At 46.8% G+C, this 14,170-nt stretch overlaps 1 protein-coding gene across 1 annotated transcript; it reads left to right on the top strand.

The window, feature by feature from the left end:
• Positions 1 to 518: 518 nt before the first annotated feature.
• Positions 519 to 12,954, top strand: slc8a2a (solute carrier family 8 member 2a; the record flags this gene model as incomplete). The annotated part of the gene is made up of 13 exons (XM_079738288.1): positions 519 to 872; positions 1,242 to 1,379; positions 2,064 to 2,291; positions 2,886 to 3,164; positions 3,788 to 4,225; positions 4,934 to 5,286; positions 8,530 to 8,633; positions 9,434 to 9,451; positions 9,833 to 9,945; positions 10,556 to 10,594; positions 11,388 to 11,487; positions 11,921 to 12,187; positions 12,578 to 12,954. 13 exons carry the CDS (start codon positions 519 to 521, stop codon positions 12,952 to 12,954), a joined length of 2,808 nt encoding a protein of 935 aa, XP_079594414.1.
• Between the last annotated feature and the right edge of the window lie 1,216 nt (positions 12,955 to 14,170).

The following is a 14,170-nucleotide window of genomic DNA, read 5'->3' as shown; positions in this document are numbered from 1 at the left end:
AAGATTTAAGTTAGTGAGGGGAAAATTCTGAACACTGCGCCCAGTTATATCTCTGAAGACACAACCCCATACGCTTGGTATACTTTGCCCTCTAGTTTAAGATAGTTTATTTGTTTAATGGGAAGATTGGAACATTAATAGTCTAATGCTACTTGTGTATCCTTGGCTTTCATGGTCATGCTCAGTCAATTGCTCGACCTTGAATGTTTGAAGCTTTCCCTTTTGCAAATCCATTTCATTTTGATACGGGGTCAGGACAGATTATCCTAATGAAATGGTACCACTGAGCTTCCAGTGTTGGAGTGCAGCTAGGAGTGAAGAGCAACAGTCCATTTTCTTTCAATGGATCAGTCTGATAAAAACAACAACAATCACGATTTGACTGAGCTCATATTTGTATTCTGTCCGTCAGGAAAAAGCAGCCTGAGCTAGCTCCACGGCCCGGTGGCACCCCTGCACCCTGCCCCGCCTTCCCCCCCCCACCACCACCACCGGCCACCACCCCACCCGGGGACATTATGGGGCCCCTGCCTCTTCACCCCTACCCCATCCTCCTCTTCCTGCTCCTTACCTCCGGCCTGCTCCTGCTGCCGCAGCCCTGCGCCTCCTCCCAGTCCCAGGTGGTGGAGCGAGCCTCGGGCACGCAGCAGCCCCACACCCCCTCCACCAACACCACGCCCCCCAAGAAGTGTGCCGACAAGGTGGTGTGCCAGCCCGGCATCCTGCTGCCGGTGTGGCTGCCCTTGGACCCGCCGGTCGGCGAGCAGGCGGGCCGGGCGGTTTTGTACTTCACCTGCCTGCTTTACATGTTCCTGGGGGTGTCCATCATCGCAGACCGCTTCATGGCCTCCATCGAGGTCATCACCTCCCAGGTAGGGTCGCCAAGCCCAGTCTTTTTGCAGGGTAATATTATCTTATCTTACATTTGAGCAACTTGAATCCGGTGCTTCACTGTCAAGTAGGTGCTCTTAAGACCCCTCGGAAAATCACTGGGAACTGTACAATGATATAAGAATGTAATGTTCTCTCTTCTATCCACTATTGCACTAAACTATTGCACTCATTGTAACAACAGAACCAAGGAAGAATGACTTGATTTGTGAAAAAAAGCTCTTTTGAAGTAGTATGCTGTTAAGTACAAGAATGTTGTATGTTCAAAGTAATTCATGGGCTGCTGGTAGACTTTTAGAAATGCAACGATTGTGTAGTAGCGATCTACTTTCCAACATCTGTCTTTCTAGGAGAAAGAGGTGACCATCACTAAACCCAACGGTGAAATCCAAGTCACCACAGTACGCATCTGGAACGAGACAGTGTCCAATCTCACCCTCATGGCCCTGGGGTCCTCTGCCCCTGAGATTCTTCTGTCTGTCATAGAGGTACAGCCCCTTCAATCCCTCAGAAAAACTTTCTATTTGGTAATTTAGCGGACACTTATGATTACCAAAGATCATTTATGAAATATGGTTAGCATTAATTTCATGTCATTATGGAGTGGTCAGGCATTTTACACCAGATACTTGGGAGAAATTAGCCTTGGAACCACACAAATCTGCATGCTTATGTTTTGTTTGCTCTGCCATTGGTCTCTTTTCCCCTAACATTCAAAGCAAGGCAAGATTATTTTATCTTGTAAATGTATTGTTTGGTACGATTTCCAGCATACCTGGCCTGGGTGGGGCCAGTCACAACCATTTATCAAACGGCTCTAATGGCTCTAGTTTGATACGATGACACATGACAAAGATGAACTGAGGAGCCCTCTCTGGGAGGGCCTCTTCATAAACAACCAAGATGTCCGACGCTGATGTGTCCCATGGTTGATCAAATTGCGTTCTGCAGCATTTTGGTCTGCGTCGGTCGATAACGGCCCTTTGCAATTGTTCAAAATAAGAGAACATGGAATACATTTAATCGAACAAAAAATATAAAACACAAAAGCGCTCTTAACCACCAGCAGACTAGCCGGCCCCTTCTTGGCAACTTGTGATCGGACCTGTGAGTACAGAGCCAAGCCTCTGTCGTCCCTCAGTTGGCCTGACATCCATATTTCCCACGCCCAGGTGTGCGGCCACAACTTCCACGCCGGGGAGCTGGGTCCGGGCACCATCGTGGGCAGCGCGGCATTCAACATGTTTGTGATCCTCGGTGTGTGTGTGTTGGTCATCCCGGATGGGGAGTCGCGGAAGATTAAGCACCTACGGGTGTTCTTCATCACGGCCTTCTGGAGCATCTTCGCCTACATCTGGCTCTACCTCATCCTGGCTGTCATCTCCCCTGGGATCGTGGAGGTAGGCCTGCCTATTCATCCAACTTATTTCCCATCTGGGAATGATGAATGTGTCATTTTCAGATGGGAAATACCACAAAGAAATTGGATTTAGCTTTTTTTTGGCCGGATCTTTTGGGTCGTATCTTACGGGAAACGTGCACCTGAGACCCCAACCCATCATAATATATCACGTCATATATCCTACAGTATAATATATCGGATCGGGATGAGGGGGTGGAACCGCTATTATCTACAGCATATCTGCACAGAAGACACATGGGTCTCGTACCTTGTCATGTTTCTTAACCCTTAAGGTGTTTCTTAAGGTGTGAGTGTGATTAGCCGTTACAGTTTTTAAAATCTGCCTCTTCTGACATTCACAAGTGGGCTTGTCCACCTCGATGTTTGACGGATAGTTCAGTCTACCAGCCAAACAGTGGAATGGAGCAAACGTTGCTCATCTATCCGTCATACATCGAGGTGGACACACCCACTTGTGACGTCTGAAGAAGCAGATTTTCAAAACGGCTTGTAACAGTTAATCCCACTAACACCTGTTGGTATTACATGTCACCTTTAATGGTCCGGGGATGGGGCCCCCTCTGTCCCCCAGGTGTGGGAGGCCGTGGTGACCCTGCTCTACTTCCCCGTGTGCGTGGTCCTGGCCTGGATCGCCGACCGCCGCCTGCTGTTCTACAAGTACATGAACAAGCGGTACCGCGCTGACAAGAGGCACGGCATCGTGGTGCAGATGGAGGGCGACGCCGAGCCCAACGGCATCGACGTGGTAATGGACGGAAAGTTCCCCGACGGAAGCGCAGGCGCTGGGAACTGCTCCAGCGTGTCCGTCTCCGTGCAGGCGGCCGGAGAGGAGGAGGCCAACCGCGAGGAGGTGGGACACCGGGAGCGGAGGGAGAGGGGCTTTTCAACCACTCGTGGAATAACCGATTTTTATCAGGGGTTATTTCCACTGCAACGGCACAAGTTCAAACCCTTTTTCCTTCTTTCCAGTGTTTGAGGTTTCGACTTTAGCGCTGTGGAAATCAAGCCTGAACTTATTATCAGGAGTGGCAATGGCCAAGATTATTCATTCAGTATGGCAGTTTCCTTTCTTTTGTTCTGTCAGTTTTGATTTTCTTGCTCGTTAAATAGTACATAAAGAGAGTAAGGTGAGTTAGCCAAGATATTTAGATGATCATCAAGTGCATGGTTGAATTTAACTAAACAGCTGTGTTGAATTGTTCCTCTCTCTACCTCCCTCTCTCCGTCTGTCTCTTTCTCTTCCTCTTTCTTTGTCTCCGTCTCCTTCTCTCTACCTCTCCCTCTCTCTGTCCCTCTCTCCTTCTTTCGGTCCCTTTCTCCGTCTCCCTGTCGCCCTCTCTCATCCCTCTCCCTTTCTCTGTCTCTCTCTCCCTCTTCCCCCCCCCCCCCCCCCCTCCATCTCCCTCTCTCATCCCTCTCCCCCTCCATCTCCCCCTCCATCTCCCCCTTCCTCCCTCTCCCTTTCGACGGCAGGTGGTGCGCATCCTGAAGGAGCTGAAGGAGAAGCATCCCGACAAGGACCTGGAGCAGCTGGTCGAGATGGCCAACTACTCGGCGCTGCTGCAGCAGAAGAAGAGCCGGGCCTTCCGCCGCATCCAGGCCACCCGGCTGATGATCGGCGCGGGCAACGTGCTCTGGAAGCACGTGCGCCACCGGCAGGCCACGGGCGGCGCCGCGGGCGGCGGCGACAGTGCCTCGTGCGCCATCGTCTTCTTCGAGCGGGCCCAGTACCAGTGCACGGAGAACTGCGGCACCACCAGCCTGGCGGTGGTGTGCCAGGGCGGCATTGGCCAGGACACCTACCAGGTGGACTACTGCACCGAGAACGGCTCGGCCAACGCTGGTGCTGACTACGAGCTGGCCAAGGGCACGCTGGTGTTCAAGCCGGGGGAGACGCGCAAGGAGATTAAGGTGGGGAAGGAGTCGCCGTGTGTGTGTGTGTGTGTGTGTGTGTGTGTGTGTGTTGCTTTCCTGTTTGTTTCATTTGTTTAATTAATTAATTTATACATGGCGACAACTCTGTATTTTGAGTAGAGGGGAGAAGAGCAGAAAGAGAAGCGTGCAGAAAACAGACAACGAACTGCAGTGATATAAAGGGTCAGGGGATGGGTTTGATGCGCAATAGAAATGCCTCAATAACATTTCAGCCTCGATGTTGTCATCCAATACACACATACATATATTGTTTAATGTAGGTATGCTTTGATCCTATTCAAAAGTCTCATATTCCATTCCCTCTGGCTGGAAAACAACAGCCAACGTTGTGCGTGGTAGAGGGACGCACTGGGCCACTCTTATGAACGCGGTATTCCGAACACCCTGGAAAACCGCGTTACTTCAGTGCAGCGTCCGAGCCCTGCCGACAGCGCGATGCGCGGAAGCCGTGGAGACGGGTCAAAGGTCGAGCGGATCGAGCGATCATTGATCAGCCTGCAACCCTAGCTTCGCCGACCGAGCACCTCCAGACTCCTGATGCGCAGAGTGATATAGGAACCGGTATAAGATACGGCCATCGGATGCGGAAAACTCGGCGTCTCAGAAGACGGGGCTTCTCTCTGTGTTTGTTTTCAAACGTGCCAGAACCAGAACCGGAGCCACACCTGTCCCTTGCTCCCCCAGGTAGGCATCCTGGACGATGACGTGTTTGAGGAGGACGAGCACTTCTTCGTGCGTCTGCAGAACCTGAGGTTAGAGGACGGCAGCATGAGCACACCGCCTAAGGCCCGGCTGGTGGAGCCCACGCTGGCCACGGTGACCATCATCGACGACGACCACGCCGGCATCTTCACCTTCGGCCAGAGGATGCTGCGGGTGAGCGAGAGCTCGGGCGTGGTGGCGGCGAAGGTGGTCAGGAGCTCAGGCTCCAGGGGCACGGTGTGCGTGCCCTACCGCACCGAGGACGGCACGGCGCGCTCGGGCGTGGACTACGAGTCGGCCCAGGGCGAGCTGGAGTTCACCAACGAGCAGACCAGGTGAGGCTGGGGTGGAGGGGGCGAGGGCTTCTCTGCTGAAAGGCGCAGGGTTCGACATCCAAATATCGGCGCCTTGGAGCGAGACATAAAAGCCTCCCGGCTCCTTGTGACATTGGTCTGATTCCTCTATAAGTCGCTTGGGATTAAAGCGTCTATATATGAATTACTAATAAGAAAAATAACTAAATGTATGTAAAAGATTATAAATTTAACAATGATTATTCATTGCATATATTTACAACTTTTCAAGGCAGTGCACTTTAGGTAGTTGTTGTGCAGGGGGTGGGGGCTACTCCTCCCACTACCAGTGTGTAACACTGAACACGAGCACTACCGACATACAACTTTGACCCCAGAACACGACCACTAGCCCCGTAGAAAGTATACTTGTGTCTTTGAAAAGGAAACACAAGGCATGTCTCCTATGTATAGAGTGGCGAAGTCACGCCCCTTCCAGTAGAGCCCATGGGACCTATGAGATCGAAAAATATGAATGGGTTTCAATGGAGAGAAAGTAATTATTTTCTGGTCCCAGTCTTTACATGCCCCGGATTACACATATGTTGTTTGTGGATTTAAATGATAATTTTTCATGCAAAGAAAGCTACAACATTTCGCGAAGAAGTTTGATAATGTTAGGTTTTGTGGGAGGCCGCTTTGGAAGTACAGCCCCTTGCTGCTCTCGACGCGAATGATATACGTCACCACCACTCTGGTACAGACATGGCGAATTCTCTTCTCCACTTCACCGCTTTTTTCCAAGGTGAGGATAACAGCATCGAAAGAGTTGAAAACCATTATAAGTCGGGGCATGTGGAGAGTTTCAGTTATGCCGATGGGGAGATTGTCGGCCTTGTCCACGCCAGTCGAAGGGGGCGTGACGTCACATACGAGACGTGTAGTCTTTCTCATTGTGTTTTCTCTACAGCCTTTAACTGAACAATTGCACAATAAACGGTCAAACTCTTTTAAAGGGGACATATCATACCACCAGGTGTGAGTGTGATTAGCCATTACAAGCAGGTTTGAAAATGTGCAGCATTGTGACATCAGAGGTTGGCGTGTCCATCTATCCGTCACACATCCGTCACACATCTAGATGGACACGCCCACCTGTGTTGTCACAATGCTGCACATTTTGAAAACGGCTTGTAATGGCTAATCACACTCACACCTGGTGGTATGATATGTACCCTTTAACTCATTTAAATCCACAAACAACATATTTGTAATCCAGGGCATTTAAAGACTGGGACCAGAAAATAATTACTTTCTCTCCATTGGAACCCATTCATATTTTTCGATCTCATAGGTCCCATGGGCTCTACCGGAAGGGGCGTGACTTTGCCACTCTATTATTGTTATTATGTAGTATAAGTTCAAGTTCAAGTTCAAAAGCTTTATTTGTCCAACATGTTGCCATATTAGAAAATTGTCTTTGATTGAAGGCAGTCTGTTCTCTAATTAGTATGCCTCTCTCAATGGAGGATACAAGTTTATTTACATTTAGCTCACTTCAGCTACGGCTAAAATGCAAGAATATGATGTATCCGAAGCCAACACCGTGCGCCTGTGACTGGGAGGTGTCGAGTTAGGCGTCTTTTTTTCTTGCACTCCCAAATAAGCTCTGCTACTTGGTGGCGCCTTTTGTCTATGAGACATGAGACGTGATTCGTTAATCACCAATGCTTAGCCAAGGCTTTGCAATCAAGCATTGGCACAACTCCCAGTTGCAATACTCCAACTGCTCGCTGCAGGGGTGCTGTGCATAGCTACTGTGCTTCTCTGTGAACCAACAGTAAGGGACGGTTGACACCGGGGAACAATCCTACGCCCTGCTCAGGTTTGAGAGGCTGTCCTCACCTCATGTTATCTAGCAGATCAGTTTTCCTTTAAATATTCAGGCTCTATAAGTTGTTTGTAGATCGAGGCTAATGGGTCAGGGCCATGACTCACATCAGGATGTCCACTTGCTGAGTTATTACAGTGTAGACAGACATTGCATGTGCACTGGAAACACTATATGGAGCAGGGGTTAGAAAAGCTTCTGATTCTGTAATACTTTTATCGTAAGGTTGACAAAAAATTTAGTCTGATTATTTAAGGCAACAACTTAAATTCTAAATTGTTGTTCTTCAATGCTTCCACTAAAACTTAGTGGAAGCAAATGAATGGTACCGTCCTGCAGAGGGCGATAGGATGTATCTATTGATGGAAGCGTTCCCTTGTTCCTTTATTTGCATCGACTGTGTTCTGTTCGGCCATGTTCACTTAAAATACAATGTGGAACCCCAACATTAAACCTATATGTTAAAGAAAACAGACGATTATATTGCACTCAAGATAGTACTATCCTTTCGCAATATTTACAGAATCGCAATACATACCATATCAGCACCATGAAAACATCATCATATCGCATTGTGAGCCCACTATCGTTTGCCACTGCTAAATGACTTGTTTGTGTCAATTGACCAAACAGTATTTTCCTCATTAAGTATGCCAGTATGGCATACCACCCACCGGTCTTCCGGCATCGCCCTGCGTTGCCTAATGATCCCTGGCCTTCGGTGACCACCATGTGCTTGTGCACATGGTGGTGCCTGTCTGCACACACTATGTCTAGTCATGAATAAGTTAGCTATGTCCTTTGTGATTAAATATTTAGGTCAATTCAGCCCATGATGTGATTTAGATAGCACAGAGAATGTAAATATTTTAGTGAAGGCGGAGTTGGGTGAGTTTCATTTTAGGGTGGGCGGGCTTTATGAGGCTATATGCATCTCATTTGAATGCTAATAAAAGGTTGATCAAGTTATTCTTATGTGTCCTGAAGTCGCAATGTGTAACATTGAAACTAGCGCGTAGCTAAAAATATTTTTCCTCAATGCCGATCGATTATTTCAATAATTGTATCAATAAAATAAAATAAATATTGGATATAATGTTTGAATAATAAATACTAGCCAGCCGGTACCCCTCTTTGTTTACGAGAATCTTACTATCGACCCTCCCAGAACCCCTCCCACTCATGCCACCCAGCCGGCCGAGCTTCGCTAGTGCGACGCGTCCCACAGAAGCACAGCCAATCAGAGTGGACACTGCACTGTTATTGAGTTTTTGGATTCTGAAAGTCTCTTGCCTATTAACTAGGAGGGGCTCAATCTTACTTTAGCTATAATCCCACTGTGTTATGGATGTTGACGTTTGTGTGTGTGTGTGTGTGTGTGTGTGTGTGTCCAGTCAGATCATCCAGGTACGCATCATTAATGTGGCAGAATATGAGAAGCAGGAGACCTTCTCTGTGATCCTGGAGGACCCCAAATGGCTTAAACGAGGAATCTCAGGTATGTCACCCTATATGCCTTCATGCATGGAATATGCTGCTATGGTAACCATTGGGCCCAATAATAATAATAATCAATTGAATATATCTATATTCTATATCTATATTCTATATTTATCATTCTTGATTGTGCGTGTGTGTGTGTGTCCATGTGTGGGTGTGTTTGCTTCTGTGTGTGTTTGAGTTTGGTTGTCAGTGTGGGTGTGTATGTGTGTGATAGGGTGTGTGAGTCTTCGGCTGACCGCTGAACTGCATCAGAGTCAGTAACTGAAGATTACATGGCACCACGCAGCCTTTCTGCTTTGTTGCACTGTGGCACAGGCATCGCCAATTATGCGTTTCAAAGCTAATTGCCTGTTCTCGGCAGCCTCAGTGAGTCCAGAGAGCGGTTGGGGAATTGGATATGTAGTCGTTACGAGGGCGGTTGGAGAAGGAATCTATTACACGCTTTTCTAATAGCATTCATTCATTGAACAAGTAGTATAAGTATAAGGGCTAGACTTGTATCTGGAACTTCTCAAGATGTTTCATGATTTAGTGGCAGGCAGGATGTGAGTAGTATAGTAGGTATATAGGAGTGTAGTTGCGGGGGTGTCTCACTTCTAGCTGGAAGTTTCAAAAAGTCTAGTGAGGAGGCCTCAGCCTTACTGTTTTGGGTCGTTGTTAATCTCCTAACAAAGGCTGGAGGCCTAAAAGTATTTTTATGCATGGTGTTTAATGCCACCCACATTCACCCTTTGAGGCATGGCATCCCATTTGAACAGCTAGTGACCTCAACCTCTCTTGAATCTGTTCCCACAGCCCTGCTACTCAACCAGGGTAAGGCAGAGTATCCAATCTTTTATGCTTGTGTGAAATCTAGCTGCAGTGTTTTTGGGTGGTCTTTTTTGGTTTTAATACCTGCTTGTACTTTTTGGTTTGCTGTGTGTGTGCCAGGGCAAGAAATGTACAGGTGTACAGGCAAAATGTACAATGCAAAAAAATCCAGACAAAATTATGAAAGAAAATTGCACTTGAATGTATCTAATGCCCCCAAAACATATTACATGGGGAAAAGGGCCCATGTTAAAAAAGTGCATTTTATCCGTGGAGTGATTTCAGGGGGGGAGAGTGTGTTTGCGTGTGTGCATTAGCTCAGAGTCTTAGCCGTAGCATTTTAGCGTGAATACTAAGCTGTTGTGTGTTGCGTCCGCTCACTAGGCAACCCCAGCCCTGAGGAGGAGGATGCACGGAGGATCGCCGAGATGGGGAAACCCATCCTGGGAGAGCACAGGCGACTTGAGGTCGTCATAGAGGAGAACTGTAACTTTAAGGTGTGTGGCAGCCGGGCAGGGGCTATAAGGGGTATCCAAGAGACCAGCTAGGCCTGTGGCGTTCTCTGTACTTTGAAAATGCCTGGACTCTTTGAAAATGCCTTCTGGCAAACTTCTAGAATGTGTAGCCAGGATGTTTGTTGATGTCACCTAGTTATCCAAAACTGTCAGGAACCAATAACACATGCAATAGTTTAACATAAAGTGGGCAATTTGAGTCCATGTTTACATCTTGTGCTATTTTGTGTATTAAACTGGACCAGCATCGATCTATATCACTACTATGTAACCTGCCATATCACTCTTAATGTAAAACATTTGTTTTAGGGTTTGGCTTACCTTAACACATTTGTATTCTGTCTAATAATCATTGCTTAGGGGATATTTCCCAAGGGTTAAACATTGTGTAGTAGAATGCTTCCGCATCTGAGTGTATGTTTATTACACCAAAAATATGGTTATATCCTTTGTTCTTACTCGCTGCCCTTGATTAATAAAGTGCTCCAAAGAAAATATTACTCTGTTGTTAGACTCTAGGATATATAGATCGAGGTTGAGCGGGTCGAAGACCTTAACATGTTTTGTTCCCTTTAATCCACATGCGTATCAGATCGGAGAGGGCATAAGTCCAAATGGAATACTCGATGGGGTATAATTTTGCCACGCATGCTGTGTGTACCCTTCTGTTGATTCAACACTCTTTAATTGTACTAAGAAACATTTCATATTATGATATCTCTAGTATATTATCAGGTTCTCCTTTTAAATGGGTTGCTAGTTCGATCCCCAGCTCCTCCTGGCTGAGTGTTGATGTGTCCCTGAACACCCTAACTGCTCCTGACGAGCTGGCTGTTGCCTTGCACGGTTGACTCTGCCGTCGTTGTGTCAATATGTGTATGAACTGATGTAAGTTGCTTTGGATAAAAGCGTCTGCTAAATGCCCTATTTGTAATTATAATTGTAAATGTTTTGCTGGGTCAAAGTCAGTTCAAACTGATTTAAGTTGATAATGGAAAACAACACATTTTTCTTCAGAAAATATGTCCTGAGCCATATAATTTAATGTCTTTTCTTTTTATAATAATTTAAATATATTCAAATCTTGCTGAACTGACAATGACGCCATCAGTGGTTTCCTGCAGACATCTACTTCCTCCTCCTCAGCCCCTCTGTAATCCAAATAGCCTTTACATGCCTGCAGTCTTCTGGGGTTGTATTGACATGACTTATTCATAACCAAGTTTTAAAGTAGAGAACACAGCATTCACATCAACACAGCCTCATAGGACCAAAGCTTGTAACTACATTAATCTGTATAAATCAACCTTTTTTCCACCTTTCTGACAACTGAGTCCCGATAAATAGTAAAAACGTAAGAGTAGCGGTATCCAAGCGGGGCCTTTAGTACCTGAACCTGAACCTCTTTGTGTTTATGTCGACAGAGCACTGTGGACAAGCTGCTTAAGGACACTAACCTGGCCACTGTGATCGGCACCAACTCCTGGAAGGAACAGTTCATTGAGGCGGTCACAGTCAGTGGAGGTACAGTTTGGTCATTTTCTCATTGGCAGGGGATGTTCATTTACATTTCAAATTGTGTCTGTGTATGTTAGGGATGGGAATCAGCTGGGACCTCACGGTATGATATAACAAAGATTATGACGAGAGTGACAATGCGATATGTGCTGGGATTCTATAAATATTGTGATTCTCCCAATATTGCTATACGATACTACGATTGTATCTTTTGTGCTTTTACGTCTGGGTTTAATGCTGGAGTTCGGGCTCTACAGGTCCGTCATTTTTATTTACTTTTTGCACGTGGCTGAACAGAAAATAACATCATTTATGAGAACTGACTATAGGGTCATACACAATAGCGCCCTCTGTAGGAACGCTCCTTTTGGTTTCCATTGACGTTTTTTGATATTGTGGAAGCAAAGAATGCCTCCTGACCTTACCTTCCACCCGATAGGCGAGGGGGAGGACGGAGAGGAACAGCGGATGCCCAACTGCTTCGACTACTTCATGCACATAATGACGATTTTCTGGAAGATTCTGTTTGCCTTCGTCCCCCCCACCGCCTACTGGAACGGCTGGGCCTGCTTCGTCATATCCATCATGGTCATCGGCTTCCTGACGGCCATCATCGGAGACCTGGCCTCCCACTTTGGCTGCACTGTGGGCCTGAGGGACACGGTCACGGCCGTGGTGTTTGTGGCTCTGGGGACCTCCATCCCTGGTCAGTGGAACCGGAGATGTGGTCCTCCTCATCATTGCAGAAACTCAAATCTCTCTCTGTCTCTCTCTCTCTATTATACCACCAGGTGTGAGTGTGATTAGCCGTTTTGAAAATCAGCTTCTTCTGACATCATAGGTCGGCGTGTCCACCTAGATGTATGACGGATAGATGAGCACCGTTTGCTACAGTTGCCTGGGAATGCAGGTCGACTGATCTATCCATACATCTAGGTGGACACGCCCACTTGTGATGTCAGAAGAGGCACATTTTCAAAACGGCTTGTTACGGCTAATCACACTCACACCTGGTGGTACATATGTCACCTTTAAAGCTTGTTCTCCATAAGTCCCAATGCAGCCCCCTAAACCCATGCTCTTCTTTGTGCTCCAGATACGTTTGCCAGCAAAGTAGCGGCGACCCAGGACCCCTACGCCGACGCCTCCATCGGCAACGTGACGGGCAGCAACGCGGTCAACGTGTTCCTGGGGATCGGCCTGGCCTGGTCCGTGGCCGCCATCTACTGGGAGGTGAAGGGCCTGAAGTTCCACGTGGACCCCGGCTCACTGGCCTTCTCCGTCACGCTCTTCACCATCTTCGCCTTCCTCATCATCGCCGTGCTGATGATACGCCGGCGGCCGTCCATAGGGGGCGAGCTGGGGGGCTCCAAGTGCGGCAAGACACTAACGGCCCTCTTTTTCTTTGGCCTCTGGTTCCTCTACATCCTATTCTCCAGCCTGGAGGCCTACTGCCATATAACGGCTTTCTGAGGGACCGCAGATAGAACCGGGCAAAAGGCGACGATAAACGCAAAACCCAGAGATATCGTTGAGAGATATCGTTGATGCTGCGGTAAAACAAGGTCAAGTGCTACACAGCGATGGAAGCTGCTTGACAACCACTGCCATGAACTTTGAAAAAAAAATCTCTCAAGGACACCCGCACACACCCACGCAGAGATACACACACACAGATACACACATACAGATACACATACATAATCAACCATGCATATGGGCAACCATATATGCAAGTTTCCTCCACACTAGTACTGGTGCGATTAACAGAGGTGCTCGCTGTAGGAAAGGAAATGACTTGCAGTGATGATCATGGTTGGACTCAGCCGGGACTGCATTCGTTAGGTCACTAAGATTTGAGTTGACACAAATATGAAATATCTCATTATAAGGAAAACAAGGCTTTTTTTTGCCATGACCAAAGGACCACTCAACAGAAGACGACTGCCCACAATAGCTGTGGCAGGTTTTTCTTTTAACATAAACCCCATGGACTGAAAAGAGTTGACAGTGTGGAAGAAAGCTGCCCTAGGTTGTTCTGAAGCCTTGTTTTGACTGATCAGATGTCACATTATCCTGTTCGTTACGCAACGTGTCTTGATAGCACCCATGCTGCTGAACTTCACCCAATCCAAGTGCTGATTATTTGTACTGGTCATCAGTGCACAGTGTTGCTGGAATGGCAAAATTTCAATCATTCGTCTAATCAAATTTATTTATAATTTAATCAGTTGCAGCATGGGAATATATTTATATGCATAATACTTGCCATTTAGAGTGATTGTGTGAAAAGAGATGATTCGTTCACTCACTAAGTGTAATCTGATTATTTATTAATTTAATGTCTTTATAATGTAAATGAGCTGATATGAAAAAAAACACTATATTGTTGTATTATTTCTAGGGGTCTGCATGATGGGGTCTTCATGATGGAACAATGTGTCTGCACAAGTGTGTACATTCATATATTTTGAAGGTACTAAAGCACCTAAAGAACCTTACTGTACAGGACACGTGTGTGTTAGTCATTTTATGCTCATAGTATTCTATAAGGAAATACAGTGATAGACCTGCTATGCACGCCAATAACAATCTTTTTGAGGAAGTCATTGACTTTGATGCCTTGCCCATTGACGCACAGATCATACCCGAAACCTTGTATTGACCGTATGACAAGACATTTAAGACT

The sequence above is a fragment of the Pollachius pollachius genome (genome assembly GCF_949987615.1).
Source record: "Pollachius pollachius genome assembly, chromosome: 6".
Classification (NCBI taxonomy): Eukaryota; Metazoa; Chordata; class Actinopteri; order Gadiformes; family Gadidae; genus Pollachius; species Pollachius pollachius.
Note: the sequence above shows the minus strand (reverse complement) of the source record. Positions and strands in the feature narration are given on the sequence as shown.